Source organism: Scleropages formosus, chromosome 17 (genome assembly GCF_900964775.1).
Source record: "Scleropages formosus chromosome 17, fSclFor1.1, whole genome shotgun sequence".
In the NCBI taxonomy this organism is placed as follows: domain Eukaryota; kingdom Metazoa; phylum Chordata; class Actinopteri; order Osteoglossiformes; family Osteoglossidae; genus Scleropages; species Scleropages formosus.
Window position 1 is genome coordinate 16,445,596 of NC_041822.1, and position 21,381 is coordinate 16,466,976.

Consider the following 21,381-nt stretch of genomic DNA (forward strand, 5'->3'; position numbering starts at 1 on the left):
TTGCAGGACACTCAGAACTCTGGAGACTGAAGGAGATGAAAATCTAAATTATTTACATAAATGCAAGTAACATCTTTTGAAATATTTTTATTGTTCAATATATAATGGGGGTGCACTTTTTCCAGTGGCAAAATTTGGAGGGGCATTTTAGTTTCATAAACTGCAGCAAAAGTATGAATTGTGTAATCAACAGAAACCTACAGCATTTTCCTAAAAATTACAAAAACTAAAACTGAACATGCCCTCACCTCTGAAATAAGCCGGCACTGTCAACTCATTCTGCACAAAAATAAAGTGTCACCCAAGAATTTGGAACAAGAAATGCATGCTGACTAAACTACTGGCACCACAGAGGTCACAAGATCACTTCTTGCTGGTAGTCAGCCTAGCCTTCATAGGGGCCACACTACAGAAAGCACCATTACTGCACATTTACCCTTCAGCTTCCCAGTACCTTGCAGCCAAAACACTGAAAAAATCTGAACTGCACCACAATCAAAGCACTAATGTCACAATAAAAAAAAAAAAAAAAGTCTCAACAAATGTAACAACTATCATAAGACATTTTACACATGACTGACTCACGCTACAATATCAGCTTGCACAAAAGTGAACTTGGCCTACCACTTGTTTGGCTTTGCAGACCAACATCAAAATGAAACCAAACATTTTTGCAGTACAGAACACTTAACGTTAGGAAAAAGATGACAGTCTTTGCCTGGACTATCAACTTCTTCATACGGAGTCAATACTGGGTGATGGGCACACAGTTGTTCAGCAGATAGTGCTGTTGCCTCAATGCCTTAGCTTTTTTGGCATAGGTTCGAATCCTTCTTGGTCTGTGGAACTTGTATGTTCTCCCCGTATCACTGTGGGTGTCCTCAGGGTGCTTCCTCCCACAGTTCAAAGGCATGCTCTTCAGATGGATGCTAAATTTGCCCATAAGGTGTGAACAGGGAAGTCTGTATGAATATATGGCTACCCTTTCATGGACTGGCATCATGTCCAAAGTGTACCTCCCGAGCCTAGTGCCAAGTGCTTCCAGGACACCCTTCGGACCACTGCAACCCTAACCAGGACAAAAGGTTAGCAAAACAGAGCGAGTCAAGGAACACTAAAAAGTACATAGCCTGGGGGAGGGTAAACCCTGAGCAGTCCATCCTCACCATTTATGGAGTCACACACTAAAGGAAATTCATTCGAGCATATAAAATCTGTAAAGACAGGACACAGTCAAATTCTGATCCCTGGGGGTGTGACACAACGGCACACCCATGTTATCTCCATCTGAGTACTTGTGTAGGGCTGCATAAAACAAGGTCCTTTTGACCACATTCCTTCTCCAAGGGTCTCCTGCTCTTGATTGCCAAATATCACAGTCCAGACAGTCCAAATGGTGATAAGGTCTTTAGAAGAGGCTTCTGGTCAGGGCCCAAATTTGAACTATGATCAGGTCTACAGGAAGTTGTGTTTGCGCAGAGAGTGGCTTAACCGCCTGAACAACTTTCAACAGAAACTTTATTCTGTGTCACCAGTGAGACATCATGTTATGGCCACTGTACCAGCTATAGACCACTGAAATCCCCCAACAGTCCACAAACATGAGATGTTACTCACTGCAGTAAGTTTTAACAACTAAAACAACTCCTTGATCTGCTACCCATCCTGTTCAGCTCATCCAAAATGCCACTGTACATCTGGGGTTTTACTCATCCTACACACAAATATACACCTCTGTCCTCATCAAGTTCAAGGTTCTCATCTGCTGATCTGAACCCTCAAAAGTACTAACATGGTATAATATTGCTAGTATGTTTCACAATAAACAGTGATGTCAATAATAAAAATTTTTTTCGCAGAATCCCTATGCAAGGTTACATAAGCAACCCTCCCCCCAATTATCAGACATAACAGTTAAAGCTGTAGTTCAAAACATGTCAGGCAAGTGTGGAGTTCTCAAACATTGTTATCCACGCTATGTTCTGGAGCTTGGAATTTCAGACTTACCTTTTCACACAATTCAGTATTTACGCAAACAAGTGAGACAGACAGTTACAGAGCAGTGGAAAATCGTACAACTTATTTTGCTTTTTTTAATTCTATTCATTCATACCTCCATCAGCCAGAGATGTTTGCTGACAAAAAAGTTGCTAAACATTTTCCCACTGACATTGTGGGAAAATGGGTAGGACATTTTACCCCTCAGGTAATTTCACAAGAAAGGCAAATCAGCAAAACGATGCACAAAACAAGTGAGATGAGTTTGACCAATGACAGCCAGCCAACTGATGACCACCATATCACTGCAGATAGTAGAAACAACTACCAAATTAATACAAACCTACAAAGGAAAGTGAAGAACCCCTGAAAACCAAAATTAGAAGTTAAAAAATTAGATAACTTGTAAAGTATTAATGCACTGAAATTAATTTTTAATCACCTGAATAAATACCTGTATCTAGTGTCAGTGTTTCTGTCTATAACGTTGCAGTGAATTTTGCATCAGGGAAGCAGAGCAGCACAGCAGCCAGAGTTGCAGTTGCAGGGCTTGTACATGACTTCAAATTCAGCTGTCTATGTGGAGTTTGTAGTAGTAGCAGCAGCATCAGCCCATACCTTATTCACCCAAGGTGACTTACAATGCTTGTCACACTATGTACAAGCAGTTCCTCATCCATACACCAGTGAAAAACACTTTCTCTTTGTCAATCAGACACACACAGGGTGATTTTTTTTTTTTTGAGCCACTAAATTTTTTTGAGTTACTAAATAGCATGTCTTTGGACTGAAGTAGGACACCGGAACCCATCCACACAGACACGGGTAGTGCTGTGGAGTGGGAAGCAATTATTGGGTTACCGGAGTCGGAAAAAAATGTACTAACTTCAACTAAATGTCCCATATATGTCAGCATATAAGTCAAGCCCCAAAAATGAGAGGTGTAATATAGGTTTAGGCCTATATTCGTCAGATAAGTCGACTCCAAAAATAACATACAACTTTTAGGCAATGCTGTAGAGTTAGAAGCAATTATTGGGTTACGCAAGTTGAAGGTTTTGTGTACAGACTCCACAGCCCCGGACACAGTAAGAACATGCAAACTCCCTGCAGACTGAGCAGGGATCGAACCCATGTCCTCTTGCACCACTCAGGTACTGTGAGACAGCACCGCTGCTCACTGTGCCACCGTGTCGCCCTGTGCTCTTACGGATTTCCTGCCACAATCCAAAGATGTGTTTCTCAACTGGTGACTCTTAATTGGAATTAGCCTGTATGTGTGAGTGAATGAGACTGTCACTGCCCTGTAACAAGCTGGTACCTGCCCAAAGTGGACTTAGCCTCATTTCCTATGTTTCCTGGATAGCCTCTGGACCACCACAGCTCTACTATGGAAAAGGGATTATTGAGAGAGAGAAGTTTGGGGTTCATAAAAAGCCAATAGCCACCAACAGAGGTCCAGCAGCTCTGAAATAACAGACTCTGTTGATCAGTATTGACACAACATTGAGGAGTACCAACAGACTGAGCAGGGATTGCAGGCATCTTATTTTTTTATTTTTTTTTTTTTTAAATCTTTAACTACCCTTATCAATCTAGCTTTAGAAGAGGCACGTGGTCTATCTTCCAACTGAGGTTTACTAAATGTTATCGGGATGGCTATGGAAAGCTGATACAGCCGCATCCTGTCAGCTGACCTATATCGTATACTTTACCGTAGTACACAAAACAAGTATGCAAGGGTCCATTGTAATTATAAAATGGCTGTTTCTGTAAATCTATGAAAAGTCAGCTTAATGTATACAACATTCAAAAGAAATGAGTATTCAGATGCACCTGTACTACAATTTAAAGAAAGTCAACATTTCATGCACAGAACTTCACAGTATTGTCCCTCCATAAGATGCACACAGAACACGTCACAGTAACTGCTATTTGAGGAAACTCGTGCCTTCTACCATCCATCCTCTGCCTGACAGGTCTCTGCTGATACCATGTTACCCTGTGGATCCTACCGTCATTGTTTAACACATGACAGCGAACTACTGGGATTTGGACTTCTCTTCTAACTTCTGCCTTCATTCGTTCAGTAAGAATGAAGTGTGCTGACCCCCCAGCGTTGCTCTGGTGTGAGCGTCACAAAATGCAACATAGCAAATCTTCACCCAGGCAAACAAGCTCAAACTCGCTAATGAATCTCTGTGGGGTTCAAGCTTAACACACCTTCCTTCAGCCTTATCAGTGCCATCTACTTATGGCCCCATGACCTGTCTGTGCTAAAACAATGGGAGCACTTTTGACAAAAGACATTCCACTGAGTCAGTTGTAGTAAGGTTCAGCTTGTTTTCTGGAGCTCATGGCAAACGTCTACAGTGTGTCCCAGGGACAGGAGTACTAAATGTTTTCCAAGTGCTCTTAAAAGCAAAGTCAAGAAACAATCCTGCGAGACAGTCCGTTAAACTGAGTCCTCTGCTGTTGACTTCATTAAGATGAAATTTGTGTTTTACGTAAAGATCTTCAGTTCCTCTACGACCAATGGAAAACAGATAAGAGCTAGAGTTCCAGTAACACATACCTGAACAAGATTCTGTTTACATGCAAGCAGACCTGAATACCCTCGCAAAATAACAGTCAAAACACTAACCCCCCCCCCAAAATAAAGGTCTTATTCAAAAATTCTGTACTCTCAATTGTAAAGTTCCCATTTCCAATTGAAAATTAAACCACACTCAATCTACTAAAACTTATGTTTTCATACTTCTAATGAATAAAAATCAGTTCGGATAAATATGACAATATCAATGATTTACCTCCTGCTTCATAAGTTGTGTCAAGTTTCATAATCAGGCCTATTGTTTGGTTTCTCATTCATAAAAAGGTGAAATAGCTGCTCCTGAGAATGAGACGAGACAGCACTTCATAAGTAATCACAGAGGAAATGCTAAATAGCAATTGTGGGGCAACCGCTTTCCAAGGCCAGTTATCATCCACATTTGTGGGTGTGATCTCACCAAGAAGACACCACCATACACCATCCCATATCCTACAGGTTTGTATTATCCCTTTGGTAAATAAATTGCAGAAATCCACACTAACTACACGAGTGCAAAATGTGCTATGATTTTAGCTGTACTCTGTTTGAAAACAGCTTCTACCAAGAAACACACTGATACCAAGGAGGGGAGGGGGGGAGGGGAAAAAAAAACTGCTACATTGCATAATCTTATATTGACTTGACAAACAAAACCTTCAGTCTTTTTTATTTGAATAGCAAAAGCATGTTATAGTTAATATTATACCAGTAAACAACAACCACTGACACACAAACATGCCCAGAAAACATAAAACTTCACATATCTGGGCCACCTTAAGGGCTTCTCAAAAACTATCCCAGTCTACTTGGATGCTATCAAAGGACAAATGCTGATCCAGTCCACTCTTCTATCAACCCTTGCTGTGCAGCTGCTGAATATTGCTGCCTTTGTAAAAAAAAAAAAAAAAAAAAGAACACATGACATTCCCATGGTCAATTATTACAGCCCTTAAGCATCGGCAACAACAGCAGCAATAGAAAAGAAGAATTCATAATAAGCAATGACAAAATTTCAGATCAAGTACCAAATCCAAAGCTATAACCCAACTATTTTCTCACCGTTGAACAAATCTGGCTCAACGCAATTCTGTGGGTTGCAAAGACACATTATTTACCAGTGTCATGCTCAGCGAACACTTCAGTCTGGAGGAACATATCATTTTCGCCGTTTTAATAGGTTGAGCCATTTGGTTAAAGAACATTCTCTAGGGCACAACAGCAGGCCCATCAAGGGACCTGAAAATGCAAGTTACAGATTAGTCAGTATCTTCATGTCACTTGCTTAATATGTTTTAATCACTTTAAGAGGCTGGCATCTTTGCAGATGCATGTTATAACAGGTGATAATTTTAATACATTAAGCTAAGACAATCCCTGCACTTCATGGCCAGACCTCCTCAGTGGCCATCGGTCCATCTAGAGAGCTGCGGGACCCCTCACAGGACCCCAGGTCTCTGAGCTCATTCTCAAACTGAGTTGCACATAAACCAACACCTGAAAAAAAGCGCACTTAATGAGAACTGAAGATGCGCAGCTACCGAAATGAGCGTTAAGGTTGTAACATCACTTCACCTTAGGACACGTGAGCACAACTATGAAGCGGAAACGTGTCATTTGAGAGAAACGGCTCCAACGACAGGGTACTGACACAAATAAATGTCAGCTACTTCACCAAACTGTATTATTGCTGTGTTCTTAATGGTGCCTTTTGGTGTCACTCAACTCAAACAGAAAACACCACGATGGTTCCAGCCGTGGGCGTGCGCATGCGGGTGGGAGTGTGTCCATGTGCTTATTTATAACAGCAAAAGCCTGCCAAATAAGTCACGCTGCTAACTGAACCAAATACACCCAAAACGACACGTAGTTCCTTACCCACCCAGACTTTACGGACACACACAGCGAGCGATCAGCCCCGCGCGCGCTTCACCCAACGCACCACGTTGTAGACACTCACCGCGCGCTCCCGGGGGGGGGGCGGGCGCGCGCGCACCAGTCCACACACCTAGACCCCCCCAAAGTGTCCTTCCTCACAGTAACCAGCGCGTTTAAATCGTGTAAATGCTCTCTTTTTTTCCCCCCCTTCGCATTAACAAAGCCGGGGGAAACGGAGGATTAACACCGATACTGCCCGCCTTCCTGTGGCTTCCTGACGTGTGTCTCTCTCTCTCTCTCTCTCTCACACACACACACACACACTTAACTGAAACACGCACAGCCAGATTAGAATCCATCAGTCACGGCGCGTTTTCTTTCACACGTACTACAGTTTTGTCCCCCCCCCCCCCATCTTACATTTCACAGAAACGACTTCCTAAAAACCGTCAGCGCGCGCTGAACGGGCACGCGGCAGAAATACGACCGACGTCCGCAACTTTTTGAGCGCGTTTCGTACTTCACCCGAACACTCGGGTACGGGTTCGAGTCCCGAGCAAACACACTACTGACTATTAGAATGCGGTGTAGTGAAGGAGGAGAGTGAGGCGCGGGCGGCGGCGACGACACTCACAGCCGTAGCGCGGTCGGAGGAGGGTTGCCCGCTCTTCATGGTACATCCTGCTGCGGCTCCTCCAGCTCTGGCAGCGTTCAGAAGTGTGTGAGAGCAGTTGTGAGGCAGCCACTTTTAACAGTGTGTACACGTGTGTGTGTCTGTGTGGGGGGCGAGGGAAGCGCGCGCGCAGCAGCTCAATACGGAAAGTGTCCTCAGTGATGAAGCGAGAGCGCAGTGCGCGAGCTCGCGGGACCGCGTCGGTTGCTGTCAGAGTGCGCCCTGCGCGCGCTCACCTTTGACTCCTCTCTAGAGAGAGAGAGAGAGAGAGAGAGAGAGTGAGTGAGTGAGTGAGAGAGAGAGAGAGAGGGGGGAATGCCCTCAATTCAAAGTTAGTGTGCTTTGCGATTATAGCAACAAGTCATATATGAAAATTAATAATCTACGTGACTGTGTTTCTTCTTAATTTTTTCCTCTTCGCCTGTGTTAGTGGCGAAGAATCCAATATATAAAACTTACTCTGTAAGAAAAAACTTATAATTGCAGGAATCTGGTCTCACGCTGTGTAAGTGCAGTACTTCGCATCGTGTCATACAGTCTTTTTTCACCTGTTATTGATTCTTTTAGCTAACGCTTTTCTCCAAGCAATTTTACAGAGTTATTTTCCCATCTACAGCCGGGTAATTTTACTGGAGCAATTTAGGGTAAGTACCTTGCTCAGGGGTACTACAGCCGCGGAGATCGGACCTGCAACCTTCCGAGCGCCAACCACTACACTAGTAACTACCAGCTGTACAGGTATTATCAGGTAAAGGGAAAACTGGGATGTACATATATACATGTGGAGGAATATTTGTCCGAGATTTTTTTTAAATTAGTTGTAGCTGGATAAGGTGTGTGTCTTCGCAGCGGCAGCTCAGCGTCTCTCTCTCTCTCTGTGTGAGACCACCTGGTGGGCGAAGGTGAGGAAATGTGCACCTGTCCCTCTTCCGCCACCTAGTGGTGGACTTGATCACTGCAGCTGCCTTTTCGAACTCCCCAGCGGAGCCACCAACACTTATACGTTACATTTACTCATGTAACTTTCTCCGGAGTGATTTGCAATTGTGTACCTATTCATACAGGTGCGTGACTTTACTGGAGCAATTTAGGGTGAGTGCTTTGCTTGAAGGAATGACTGCTGGAGGTGGGATTCAAGCCTGCAACCTTCAGGTTCACAGGTAGAAGCCCTAACCACTACTCACCAGCTGTTACAGTGCTGGCTGTGTTCTCAGTGCCATTCAGTATTTATTTTCCATAAGTACAGTTATTTTAGTCTTGCTTCACATCCAAATGCAGTTTGATTATGAGACCAGGAGCAGAGAGAGCCATGAGGATGTTTTGAAAAGGGGTGGCGGGGAGTTCAGTGGTCACAGCTGTTACCTTTGGAGCTGAAGGGTGTAAGTTTGAATCCCACCTCTTGCTGCAGTGTCTTTGAGCAAGGCATTCACCCTAAAGTGTTGCTGTGTAAATGGGAAAATCACTGTAAGTAGTTAGATTGTAAGTCACTTTGGAGAAAAGTGCTAAATAAATTTTAAAAAGTAAGTACATTGGTCCTTCAGGGGTGGCAGCTGCTGCAGCAATTGGTTCCATTTACAAATACAGATGAGATTTATAACTTTACTACCTCTGGAATCCTCTTTTTAATAAGCAAGATGCATAGGACACACATTTTAATGTAACAATTATACATTTAACTGACACTTCTCCAAAGCAACTTACAATTATTTAACCATTTATACAGCTGGGTAATTTTACTGTAACAATTTAGGGTAAGTACCTTGCCCCAGGGTATGACAGCCAGAAGTGGGGATCAGACCTGCGACCTTTGGATCCAAAGGCAGCAGCGCTAACCACTATACTACCAGCTGTCCCACGTATATGTATGGTACTAGTCACGTAGAGGAACCTGCTAAGGTGTATTAAAAAATTGTCAATAACTTCTTGTCCAGTTCATGGTTATAGTGGTCAAGACCCTATCTAGAAAGCAAAGGGTGTGAGGTAGGTTACACACTGGAGGGGACACCAGTCCATCACACACATGTATTCACTCACACATTTACACACTAATGGCAATTTAGAATCACAGTTAACCTGAAACACATGTCTTTGGATTGAGGGAAGAAACCAGAGCACCTGGAGGAAACCCACACAAACACAGAGAGAACATGCAAACTCCAAAGACCGAGCCACAGTTGAACCTAGGTCTAAATCCACAGTCCAGGAACTGTGAAGCGCCAGCACCACCTGCTGCACCACCACACTGCCCTGAGCAAAGCACAGCAATATCAAAAATGCATTACTGATAGTGCAATAAAGAAGACGAGTGTCTACAAAGCTGGAAAAAGTTTATTCTATCTGAGTAAACAGTGATGGTTGTGCCAGCGTGGTTCTCAGTGCCAGTGTTTTTTTTTTTTTTTTTTAAAGTGTTATTTCTTTTTCTTTTTTATTTTTGGATCAAAGCAGGGCAGGAGTCGAGTGTAAGCCCTGGCGGCTGATGCGGCCGACAGCAGGTAGTCGCACCTGCCATCCAGACAGAGCAGTGTGAAGGGATTCATCAGGGATTCCCGGGGCAGTTCAGCAGATCAGAGAAGAAGCAGCTGTTTGACGTGCGAGAGGAGCACGGAGGGTGCAGGGGCCCAGCTGGTGAAGGAGGAGAGCAGGCAGCAGAGCGAGGGATGAGACCGCAGACGGGGTGGAGCAGAACAGGTAAGGAAAACAAGTTAACAAGGTGAGCAGCAGCCAGGAGACCCTGGGGAGATGCATCTCGCAGATGCTGGGGGCCTGTCTACGTGTGCATTTCGCTGAGACCAGGGCTCTGTTTGCCTCATGAGCCCAAAAAGAGAGTTCATTATAATCTAGTAGAGCTATTTTCAGCTTTAATTGTCCATGTGTCTGGTACCATTTACAGGAAAAAGAGCCCCCCCATTTGCCTTGAATGTATGCATGTTTTGGTACTTAATCCCTAACAGAGGACTAAGTACAAAACACGCATTCATCAGAATACACCAAGAAGTTTTTTCATCTTTTATTGACAGCTGAGTTGCTCCATATTGTGGCACAGGTTTTAACTGAAAATTCCTCTGAACGTTTAGTTGTATTTTTCGATAAGGTATTGGGTGTAATTTCAGCTTTTCTCGTAAATTATGGTGTATAAAATGTTTGTGTTAAGCTTGCAATGTGTTACAGCCTGTTGTATGTGAGAGTTGTTCCAAGAGCTGTGAATGAAAAGCAAGGTAAAACGTTGCACTTGCATTATCGTAGAATTCGCCCAAGGGCAATACACTGTCATGTTTCAAGTGACACAGACTGTACACCGATTCCAATATCAACAGTCGATTTGCCAAGTGTCAGTCAGCCACTTAGCCAGTATGGGATCCTTTCAGCCTAGTTAGCCCATATATTTTTAGTGTACATTAGACAATGCACTGTAGTTTGGCTCGTATTAATGGAGGTATTTGGAAGATATTTTTTAAAGAATACAGTATTTATTGGTCATATTGGAGAGTAATAGTAACATTTTTCATGTAATGCACTTCTGTACAGTACCCTGCAATGGACTGGTGTCCCATCCAGGGTTAACCTACTTAGCCTAGTGCCCTGTGTTTCCAGGATAGGCTCCAGACCACTGCGGCCCTGCACTGGAGAAGCAGTTACTGAAAGTGACCGAGAGTGAGCGATAAAGGCGCAGATAGCAGAAAATAATCTAATAATCTCAGATCCATATAATAAAGGCAATGTTGCATTTTCAGTTATAGCAGTTAAGTGTTACTAACTTTGGAAGTTATCTCTCCGATGGAAATGTATGCATGTGCTTCCGACAGCAGTCGCTAAATATTTTAATGGTAAATGACAGAAAGGTAGGAACCCCCAAGAAGGTAATAGAGAACATAACTTTATTTTGTACACATGGAACACAACTGCAGCTTTAAGTATTGCACATAGTCTGTCTTCTCTCTCTTAAGTCATATCAGGAATAGTTTTTGGCAAATACTTTTATACACACTGGTAATACCATGTGGAAGTGCACTGTACACACAGTCCTCCCATTCCTAGCATGCTCTCCCACAACGAAGGACACACTTTGTTCAACAGACAACCAAAAACCCGACACTTCAGAGCTCACACGGATAATACATTCGCATTTCCCAAATCAACATGTTTCCCTCCTCAGGAACAGCACAAGAACACATAAGTTGAACACCAACCAAAAGAGATAAATATAGACATGCAAGGTCTGAGCATCTGGTGGAGGATGGTCCTGCGTTTGCTTTACTTCAAATAGAGGTGGAAGGCAATGTGAAGACTGACGGACCTTTGCAGAGAATGAGACTCCACTAGTTGTCACAAGCTTATAAACAAAATGAGTAAAAGCCTAAGTAAATGAAATCCAGTTCGTTGACAAAGCAGCCCCTGAAGTAAATAAGTTATATTAACTTGTGTGTATGATATATACGCGCACACGCACACCGAGACGCCGTCTTAAAGACTTGAACGAAATCCAGATCAACATTCTTTCCCATGGAAATGTGACAGAGGACTTGTACGGTACAGCCATGTCTGAGTTACGACTTGGGCCTTGTGGAAAACCATAATCAGAGAGCAGCTGTAATCTCTGCTGTCAACTAAACATCATCTGAAAAACTGTGGCGATACACTGCAAGGTACAACTCAAAGCAGTACTGATGCCGCTGAAAATCGCTGTAAATTCACTGGCGCTGGTCATCTCACTGTTGTAATGTTTCTGTTCTGTGTAAACATGAGTTTTGTAGCTTTATATTTAAGTAATCAAGCATGAGTTGATTTTAATGACATGCCAGTGACATAAATATTTCACATTATGTAACTATATCTGTAGCCACTATTTGTATAAACCATAATTTTCAGGTTTGAAAAGGAAAACACTGAGAAAGACTGATGGTGAGGATACAATTTCATGGCACTGCGTATTTCATAGAGCTAGAACTGCAACGAAGTCATAATGCTGGGTTTGAATTGACAGGTAGTATGTTGGTTAATGGTACGAGGGTTGTCTAGTGCTTCGCATCCCGGAAGGCCTTGTTGTGATTCCCTTGAGAGGGGTATAGCGCTGAGCTGAACTTTTCAACAAATTTGTGATGGGCTCAGCAATTAAACATCAAATTGGTACGACACAGGTTTTCATTTGAATTCAGTACAGGAAACTATTTGCAAACTAACTGAAATCTGCCCCGTGATTCAGTGAAAAAGCAGGGAGCCAACAGCCTACTGTTCTTATGAAAATGTATTATAATGAGACAATAATGGGAAAAAAATCAAATGCTCTGATAGTTATTAATTCTGCCATTTGTTTTGCAAATGGTAGTAAATATTTTGTGCCCTTCTACATCAATAGCTATACAGCAATATCACTGTGAAATGCTGTAACTGCTAGCTAAAGGTATATATTTCTGAAGGTATATATAACTGAAAAATACCAGTACACTTAAATATTTGAGAATGTGATTATGATGCTGTAGTTACAAATTCCGAGAAGTAGAACGGCTGTTGTTATAAGTGAGATGTTTAATCTGACATACTACTGTTTCAAAATACAATTAGAGTGCTTCCCCGAAAAAACATTGCAGTGTTGGTGCTGAACTGTGAATAGTGAACACAGTGTGGTGTCGTGTGTGTTACCAGGGGTCAGAACGGATATTTTCAGCTCTTACTTTAATTGCTTTTCTAAGAAATTTTCAGGCTCTATCCATCTGCCTTTACATCACAAACAGGCATATTGTTGTGCGCATTCTTAATTCTGAAGGAGAGATCCCCCTTCAGTTAAGGATCCTGTTGCAAAAAATGGCACTAAAATCTGCAGAACAGTGATTTGTCTCTGCCTAAAGCCCCTGAATTAACACATGACTTAGTGAACTGGGTACAAGGCCCTACATGTAATGCCTCAGGCTTCATGAGGAAGGGATAAGAAAAACAGGTAAAAGAATAGATTTGTCAATTCTATGTCAACAAAAGCAGGAAATCTCAACTGCAATGTAATATACACTACAACCACTATGTATGTACACTTACAATTATGATATTTACAGTTATATTTTTCTATGGCCTCTCATTTGTAGCTGAAAAAACAGGTGCAAAAGGCTTAAAAATATCAACCTTGCCATTGTAGCTGAATGCAAAATGCCTAAAATATTTGTAAACACTATACATAATGTAACATGAATCAGAAATGTATACATTTACATCGTTGAGGTAAGACATCGTCGAATCATGCCCTCTCCCATTCTTATGCCGTGACTGAACCAATGCTTGTTTTGACAGTATGGCTTGTCCTCACGTTTCATCTGATTCCAAAATGAAGAAACATCAGCATTGCCACTATTGATCCCACCTGTCGTTCAGGAGATTGAGGAGTAGCCCTCTCTCATTCTATCAGCTGTCAGCTACAGCAGTTGGTAAACCGCGATGTACCCTTGTCGTCAATGGTTCTCAAGCAGCAGTACCACCCGGCAACACAGCAGACTCGGGTTTGTAATTCCGCATACGCACCCAGTCCCTTTCCTCCGACCATGAAGTCCCAAGAGGAGCTCCTCATCAGCAATTTTAGGAACTAAAAAGCTACTAGATTCGATCTTCTCTTGTGCCACTAGTTTGCGGGGCACAGAGCCTAGACACAGTGGACAGTAAAGTCCACATGACAACTGTGGACTCGCACCCCAATCAAGATGTGCTCCCTGCTAAACTCTGCCTCAGATGTTTGGCCATGACATCAAAATAAATTAGTAAAGAGAAGAATAAATGAACTCATATCAAATAACATGGATATCGCCATGCTGTGATCATATTGGTGACCCGTCCCCCTTCCACTCCTGAAAAGGGCTTGGGCTGCCGAGAGGTGATGGTTTACATGAGGACGTTGGACCTGGTGTCTGGGAGCCGCAGACCCACCAGCCCCCCGCACACCAGCACGGTGGAGGCCAGCAGGATGGGGATGGCCTTCGTGATGCCCACCAGAGACCCGAAAATCATGTTTCCCAGTACTGCGGCTAGCTTACACAGTGCGTTGCAGAATCCAAACCCCGTCCCCCTGGAACAGAGAAGGAGAGAGGGAGCGCATGAAGAGCAATGCTTTTTCTAAACAGCACCTTTTTACTGAAAACTGTTGAGCAACTTTTGGTTTTGATTTTCTCATCATAATATAGCATTCTGCTATAACTGCACTGTGCTTTCCAAAGCCAGATTTTGATTAAAACCATAACTCTGAGCTGATGCTTGAGTTGCTTCTGTTGTGAGCCGCTGTCTGTGCAGCATCCCACCTCCTGTCTGTGGGATACAGCTCCACAGTGACCACATCCAGGGAGTTCCAGGCAGAGATGCTAAGGCCATTGTAGAGGCACAGCATGCCGATCATCATGGACTCGCTCGTGCCAAACCAGAGGAAGAAGCAGCTGATACCAGACAGTACCATGGACCCCCCTGCAGAGAGGACACAGATGGCCTTGTCCAGGACTAGAGATACCAGGAGATAATGAATCACGCAGCACCTTGAGTTGTCTGTCTTTATCATGAGCATATTTGATTCCTACGTTGTTAATACCTACAGAGAAAGATAAAGTAGAGGGTCTCCAGGATGTGTTTTACTTGAAATTATACTACAAGGAATAGGATACATACAAATTTTCAGCTTCTGTTCACGCTTCCAAACTCCAGCACAGTAGATGGCGCTGTGGACCTCTAAGTAATTTTCAGCAATTATATGCAGCCAGAGAAAATGCTAAAAAAATGACTGAGTCTGTGCAATACAATACAAAATGTTGACAGATTATTAACTAGCGTTTATAGCTAGTATGACAGTCACACTTGCTCTCCAACTGCAGTACTTACCTAACATGGTCAAGCGGCCTATTTTGTCCATTAGTAGCGCAGACACAATATTCCCAGGTAGAACAGCCAACGTGCCCAGGAAGTTGACAAAGTAGACCCAGTAGGCACTGTAGTCATCATCAAATGTCATCTGACAGCCCGTCTTGTTGTGATGGAAAGTGCTGTTTATTATTTCTGTGTTAATCAGCTTGGTGTCATCGATATCTAGCATCAGAATCATAGAAAGAGAGCAAATGCTTACCGCTGGATCTTCCAAACTTAATCGGTTATAACCAGACCCTGTGTCTTTGGGGGTTACCTCTGGGTGCTCTAATTTCTTGCAACATTATTATTTACCTGTGTGATGGTTGAACTGATGCCTTTATTCAAGGAGACTTATGGGGATTCCAGAGGTCTGTAGTTTATGTGACTTTGTGGCTCTAAGTTGCTCTCAGTGTGTGTTTTTGTGAGTGGATGTCTGTACATGTGCTGCAGTAGACTGGTACCCAAACCACGGTACAACTAATTAAAATGAATGAAGGGGTGGGGTTAATTAATTTCACCCGTAACCAGGAATTATGTCATTATGTCATAAACAATAATGAATGCCTTAGCAAACGTTACCCAATCCAATCTGATATGGAACCTCAGTTTTCTTGATAACTTTAGCTTGACAGAAGACGGAGCACTGTTGTTGATCTACTTCAGCAGGGTAGCGAATACTGGACAAATTAACGCACCTTCCAGAAAAGGTTTCATCCTACTCAGCTACGTGGCTTACCAGTGTTGTAGAAAAAGGCTTCAATGAAAGTACAGTTCTTGAAGTAGGACCCCACGGAAGTAACGTCATCAAAGTAGCAGTTTCTAAACGTGGAGTCAATAAACGTGACGGACTTGAACTTCATGCTTATAAATCTGCAAAATCATGGAAGGGAGAAAGCAGATCCTGACACGTGAGCCATCGCTTGACTACACAGTCAATTGACTCTACGAAACGTTTATAGTTACAGTATTAAAAATTGCTAATGCTAAGCATTTGGTTCTACTTCAATGACCAGTTTTGCGTAGAGTATTCCATGGATGGGATGCCAACCCATCAAAGGACACTTCAGAGTCAGTTTTAGATGGTACAGTTACAGTCTTGAAGCGCTCTCTTTTTAATTTGTGCGTTTGCATTGTAAAACATATCACTGGCAATTCAGCGAAATTAATTTCCAAGTTACAGTATTTAGAATATTCTGTAGATTTTCAGTACCCTCTAAACGATGAAGAGCAAAGTTTTGCATTTCAAATATTTATCCCAAAGCAGGTTAACAATTTTTCATTCTGTTCTTTTTCACCCAAAATGAGTTTTAGTATTTCGTGTTTCCTCTCAAAATGAATATTAATACACTGGCTCAATGAACGCTCCCTAAAGGAATATATAGGTCACACAGCCACAGCATGTTAATATGCATGGTGTTTAGATGTTGAGAAAGGGTGGGAAAGAGCAAGCAGGCAAAAGAGGAGCCAGGAGAGATAACCATTTTAATTTTCAGGCCTGGGTGGAGATAAGGCGAGGGGCATAAATTACACTCCCCACCTGTCATTGATGAACATCCCATTGGTGTGGATCTGGTTCTCCAGGGTGAAATTGAAGGTGAAGTCCTCAATGTGCTCATTGTTGTGAGTCTTGACTCTGGAGGCATATTCGTCAGCCTGCAGGTGCTTGATGACGTCTGGGAACCACACAGATAAGCCATAGAACCTGTGGATCCACAAAGACAAAGAGGAATCCAGGATGACATGTGAAAACTCTGAGCACTGTACTTAAGTGCTATTGTTCTTGCTTTGCTTTGTTTAATTTTTTGAGTTTTATGCTTTAAAATATGCAAATACACACTCAGAAGAGTTAATAGCGCTTTGCTGACAGCCTCACCATTAGTACGTGCTCCACAACTGACCTGCAAAAGTACAATTAGTACCATATCCATGGCTGCATGAAAACAGTTGCTAAACAACGTTTTTAACTCAGTCCTCAGTTTTTCCCGTAACTTCCACACTAGAACAACTTGCACATAAGTCAACCATTTGGTAATGCGCAGTCACAATGCAAGAGATGCTAAATGCCAGAAATATCATCATGTATAGAAAGAGATGGAACCATGGTGAGGAAAATTGAAATCCACTCATACAGATTCTGCCAATGAAACAAGTGATTTAAAAAAAGACACAATGGGGTTTATGCATGCATCACAGAACTCCCAAAGCATCAGCTTTTAACTTCCATCTGGTGTCTCACCATCGACGGAGATGGTGGTGGGGTGTGGGGGGCTACAGAGTTGCGTGGGCCGAGCTGCTGAACGTCAGCATCATTGCTTTTATTCTGGGCAGCATGGTTTTTATCCACGACAAATAAGCATTTGCTCTGCACATGAAAACACAGGCATACAGGGGCCAGGCCAGCCAAAGGACAGGTCCTGTCATAGCAACCCACACCATGGTAAACAGAGTGATGTCAGGGGCTCCATGTCTGCCAGGTGAGTTTCATCAGACACCAAACGGAAAGCTGGCTTTAGGTAATTTGATCAAAAGTTGCAGCAGTGAAGGGATTCACGTATTGTTATTGTAACCTAAATGTCGTAGGTAGCCATCAGTTCCAGGAGTGGTGACTGCTGTTGAACTTTTGAGAACGACACTGCAGATGTTTCATGAATTATCCATCTGGATATGACCAGGGAAAGCAGTAACCATAAGGTCTCATTAGAGTAACTAAGAAACCAACCAACCAATGTCCACAACCGCTTGTCCCGAGTGGGGTCGCAGCGAGCTGGAGCCTAATCCAGCAACACAGGGTGCAAGGCCAAAGGAGGAGGGGACACACCTTGGACGGGACACCAGTCTGTTGCAAGGCACCCCAAGCAGGGCTTGAAGTAACTAGCTAATGAATTAAAATATAAAATTTACTCCAAATTTCATGGCACATCTTTCATCTTTGCTGGTTAATCACCGACTCTAGCATTCAGATTTGTTCTACAACAGCGGTGACCTTTATTTCACAGTCAACACTCCTAAAGGACTGGATGGTGTCCATATGCATATCTCCCAAACAGCGCTGTGAAGTATAAATGATCTTTAATTTTATTATTTCCACACTTGTCACTTTCACTTATTTCACATGATAGCGCTTGCCTATGATTGGCTCAAATCCTACGTCTAACAACCTGTATGGATGCTGTCACTAACAAACCGGTGAAAGTAAATAAAAATACAATGATCTACACCCTCACTGGATGTGGATTCACAGCACAGCGAAAAGACAAAAGGTTTGATTTATGTTTTGTTACACCCAAGTCTAAATCTGTAGCGGCAGTCCTTCAGCAAGGCTGGGATAATAATGGAGGTAGCTGAGATGTAATTAATTCTTGGGAATAACAATGTGGCTCACAAAAGACACGCTGAAGGTTTCATTGCCGCCGTTTCGCCATCATTGTTGTGGGCGTTTAAAGAGGATGGGCGGCTGCTTTGTTCCATCTCCACATGTAACGGGAGCTTGAAACACATAAAGGTTAAATCATTCATCTATCATGCGCCTGGGTCAACCAAGAGCTGCTGTGTGAGTCAAGAACAGCTCAGCCTGCCAGACTCCTTACACACTGAAAGACAAATAATCAGACGAACGTCGATGACTAATAAGAAAAATGCAAATACTTTAACATTTTTTCACGTATGGAAATGTTTTTAAATAGCGCAATAAAATGTGATGAGCCTGTAGAGAAAAGTCAATATAATCCACACAGCATTAGGCCTCCCGCCATACAAGCCAGGATGTATATAATATATCTTTAGGGCCATTTTCAAATATTTAAATATATTCTGTTCTAGGTGGAGGAAGTGTGGTTCCCTGCCAATAATTTCCCGTGGTTCAGCGAGGGGAATCACTCAGGACAGAGCTGATTCTACTCCCCTGAGCAGTACTGAGTAATGGAGTACTGTAATACAAACAGCAAGAAGTAAAGGCAACATCAAGAACATCAAACACATAAGAAGGTATTTTCATTTTGCACATTCTTATCACATGGGATACAAATTCAAGCCATCTTATCAACTTGACAACAGCTTCCTATGGCAACGTCAGTCAGTTCTGAAATAATTTATCGGGAGTCCTGTGTTCCCGAAGGAGGAAAAAAATAAGATTGCGGTGGATGATATTTACGGGTACATTGGATTCTGCAATAAAATCTCCATTTATGATGTCATCTTGAAAGGTACAAGTGGAACACAATATCTGTTCAGCACTTGCGCTGGTGGAGATGTACTGAAGTACTAAAAGCGCTCAATGCCCACAACTGGAGCCACCATAATCGTAACCCTTTCAGTGACCCGGTGTGACAGAGGTGTTTCACAGCAAGGACAGCACTTACCCAAATGACAGCGTGAACCACACAACAGCCAGCTTCACAGTGTTGTCCTTCACCGGGTAATTGAAGCACCTCATGAAAGTTAGCCAGATCTGGAAGGGAAGGGAGATCGCACACAGCGAGTTGGGACATCTGAGACCCACCGTCTTGGTCATGCACTCCGAAAGGGACAAAGGCAGCGGCAGTGAGTCCACACCTCTGTGTCTGGTGTTCCTCTCAGGCCTCAGTGTACCACTGGAAACCTGACCAGGCCAGGCACCAGAAGGACCAGAGTTACCAGAGTAACCCCAGTCATCTTGGGAGTCCGTTGGACCCGGCTGATGGCGGATGTGTGGCCGGACTCACCCCGTGCAGCTCGGCCTTCACTCTGAAAAGGGCCTTGGAGGCAGGGTTCGCCGACTCCGACTGCATTTCCACCAGTTCGTCGATCTGCTTCGGGATCTTGATCCTGTTCACCTGCAGAAAAACGTTACGCTTGCCATTCAAGCAAAAAAACACCGCTGCCAAATACAGTCCTTCCAGCGTCAATCTCTCCCTCTCTAAGTCCTTGGAATAAAAATCGACTGCGCCACATCTCTGAAATGATAGAACTTGACAGTTTAAAAGCCTGTAATGTGCCAGAGGCTGCAAATGAGACTGCTAATTTCCTAAGCACATAGAACCCGGTCAGGTTGGATCTTTATTAAAGTGACACCTAAGGGACGGAACCTGTGTACAAGTGACTGTATCCAGAACTTCAGTCAGGCTTTGATCTAGTTCTAGCTAAGTCTTGCAATACATACATGCACAAATATGTGTGAAATCCATTCAGAAGCTGCATCTGAGGAAGGAGCATCAGGTCATCAAAGATGTGATTTTAAGACACCCCGGGCTGTTAAGGTGCTTAGCTTTTTTGCAAGGAGATGAGCGGGGGACTCACAGTGAAGACTTTCTCCGGCTGCCCACGTGCCCGCATGTTGGTGTCGTGGATCTGCTTGAGGATCATCCAGGCCTCGTCGTGCTTCCCCACCTGAAAGAAGGAGCGTGGTGGGGGAATTAGCACGATTAGCCACGGTTTCCCGCTCCACCGAGAAGAGCCGAGGTGGCAGAGAGACGGAGTCACGACAGCTGTGAGTCATTCCCCACCAGTTTTCTGCGGCTGTTGGGAGTTTATACGTCCGTGCTGACAGAAAATGGCATGCAGCATTTCCATAAACATTCTGGTAGAGGAAAAAAATTTCTGAGAGAAATTTTTGAATAGTTCCATTTTTTTTGCTAAGGTAAGACGAGTGCTGCTCTGGGACACAGCGAAGACTCCTTCCACTGCACCTTTCTTCGCCCATTCATCATAGTGTTTACCTCAAGGTAGAACCTGGGGCTCTCCGGCATAAAGGTGAGGGCCACGACTGCGCAGACACAGGGCAAGGCACAGACCACCACGAACACCCTCCAGCTGTGGAACTGGTAGGCGGAGCCCATGCTGAAGCTCCACCCTGTGGGCAAGACAAAGCAGAAGCCCCGAGTCAGCAGAGGTCTTGGGTAGGTCTCACCACAGGAGCCACAGCTTCCAAAACTGCAAACACACCATATTCGATTATAATTACGAAAAATGCATGTAAAACGGAGCTACATAAATTCTTTCTGAAACAAAAAGTGTGTGTGTGTGTGTGTGTGTGTGTGTGTGTGTTGCTCTGTGATGGACTGCTAGCTCTACAGGGAGTATCCTGTCTGGCACCCTATGTTTCTGGGACTAGGCTATAGGCCACTGCAACTGTGTATTAGACAAGTGGTTACTGAGAATTGAATTAATTTCTAACCACGTTATAGTGAAGAGATGCACAAAGAATGGCGAAAGTGACTTCACATTTGAATGGCGTAAGACTGTTGTTGTGATTTCTAAGGACATAATAATCTCAAACAGGGTAGAGGGAATCATTGGGGAAATGTCAAGAAAAGAAATGTTGCAATCCAAACATGGGAGATTCCCAAAACTTCTGTCATTAAAACTGTTGTGAAAGGACAAACACTGAGGATTCCAATGTGGG

At 43.3% G+C, this 21,381-nt stretch overlaps 2 protein-coding genes across 9 annotated transcripts in view; both read right to left on the bottom strand.

Annotated features, from left to right (window-relative positions):
* The window catches only part of iqgap2 (IQ motif containing GTPase activating protein 2), a 64,388-nt gene extending 43,374 nt beyond the window's left edge, over nt 1-21,014 (bottom strand). For 3 of the 6 annotated variants that reach the window (XM_018758396.2, XM_018758397.2, XM_018758395.2), the window contains exon 1: nt 7,101-7,374. In XM_018758396.2, coding sequence (XP_018613912.2) covers nt 7,101-7,146 — 46 coding nt within the window. In that variant the 5' untranslated portion in view covers nt 7,147-7,374. Of the gene's footprint in view, nt 1-6,470; nt 6,489-6,548; nt 6,653-7,100; nt 7,375-20,989 lie in introns of those variants that run through there. The other 3 variants (XM_018758401.2, XM_018758398.2, XM_018758399.2) reach the window with 3 other exon arrangements.
* LOC108938091 (synaptic vesicle glycoprotein 2C-like) overlaps nt 11,047-21,381 on the bottom strand; it is a 41,077-nt gene continuing 30,742 nt past the window's right edge. For all 3 annotated transcript variants that reach the window (XM_029259752.1, XM_018758402.2, XM_018758403.2), the window contains exons 6-14: nt 20,696-20,829; nt 20,277-20,366; nt 19,703-19,813; nt 19,361-19,449; nt 16,540-16,704; nt 15,739-15,872; nt 14,979-15,182; nt 14,411-14,570; nt 11,047-14,181 (exon numbers count right to left, since the gene is read on the bottom strand). In XM_029259752.1, coding sequence (XP_029115585.1) covers nt 13,998-14,181; nt 14,411-14,570; nt 14,979-15,182; nt 15,739-15,872; nt 16,540-16,704; nt 19,361-19,449; nt 19,703-19,813; nt 20,277-20,366; nt 20,696-20,829 — 1,271 coding nt within the window. In that variant the 3' untranslated portion in view covers nt 11,047-13,997. The remainder of the gene's footprint in view (nt 14,182-14,410; nt 14,571-14,978; nt 15,183-15,738; nt 15,873-16,539; nt 16,705-19,360; nt 19,450-19,702; nt 19,814-20,276; nt 20,367-20,695; nt 20,830-21,381) is intronic.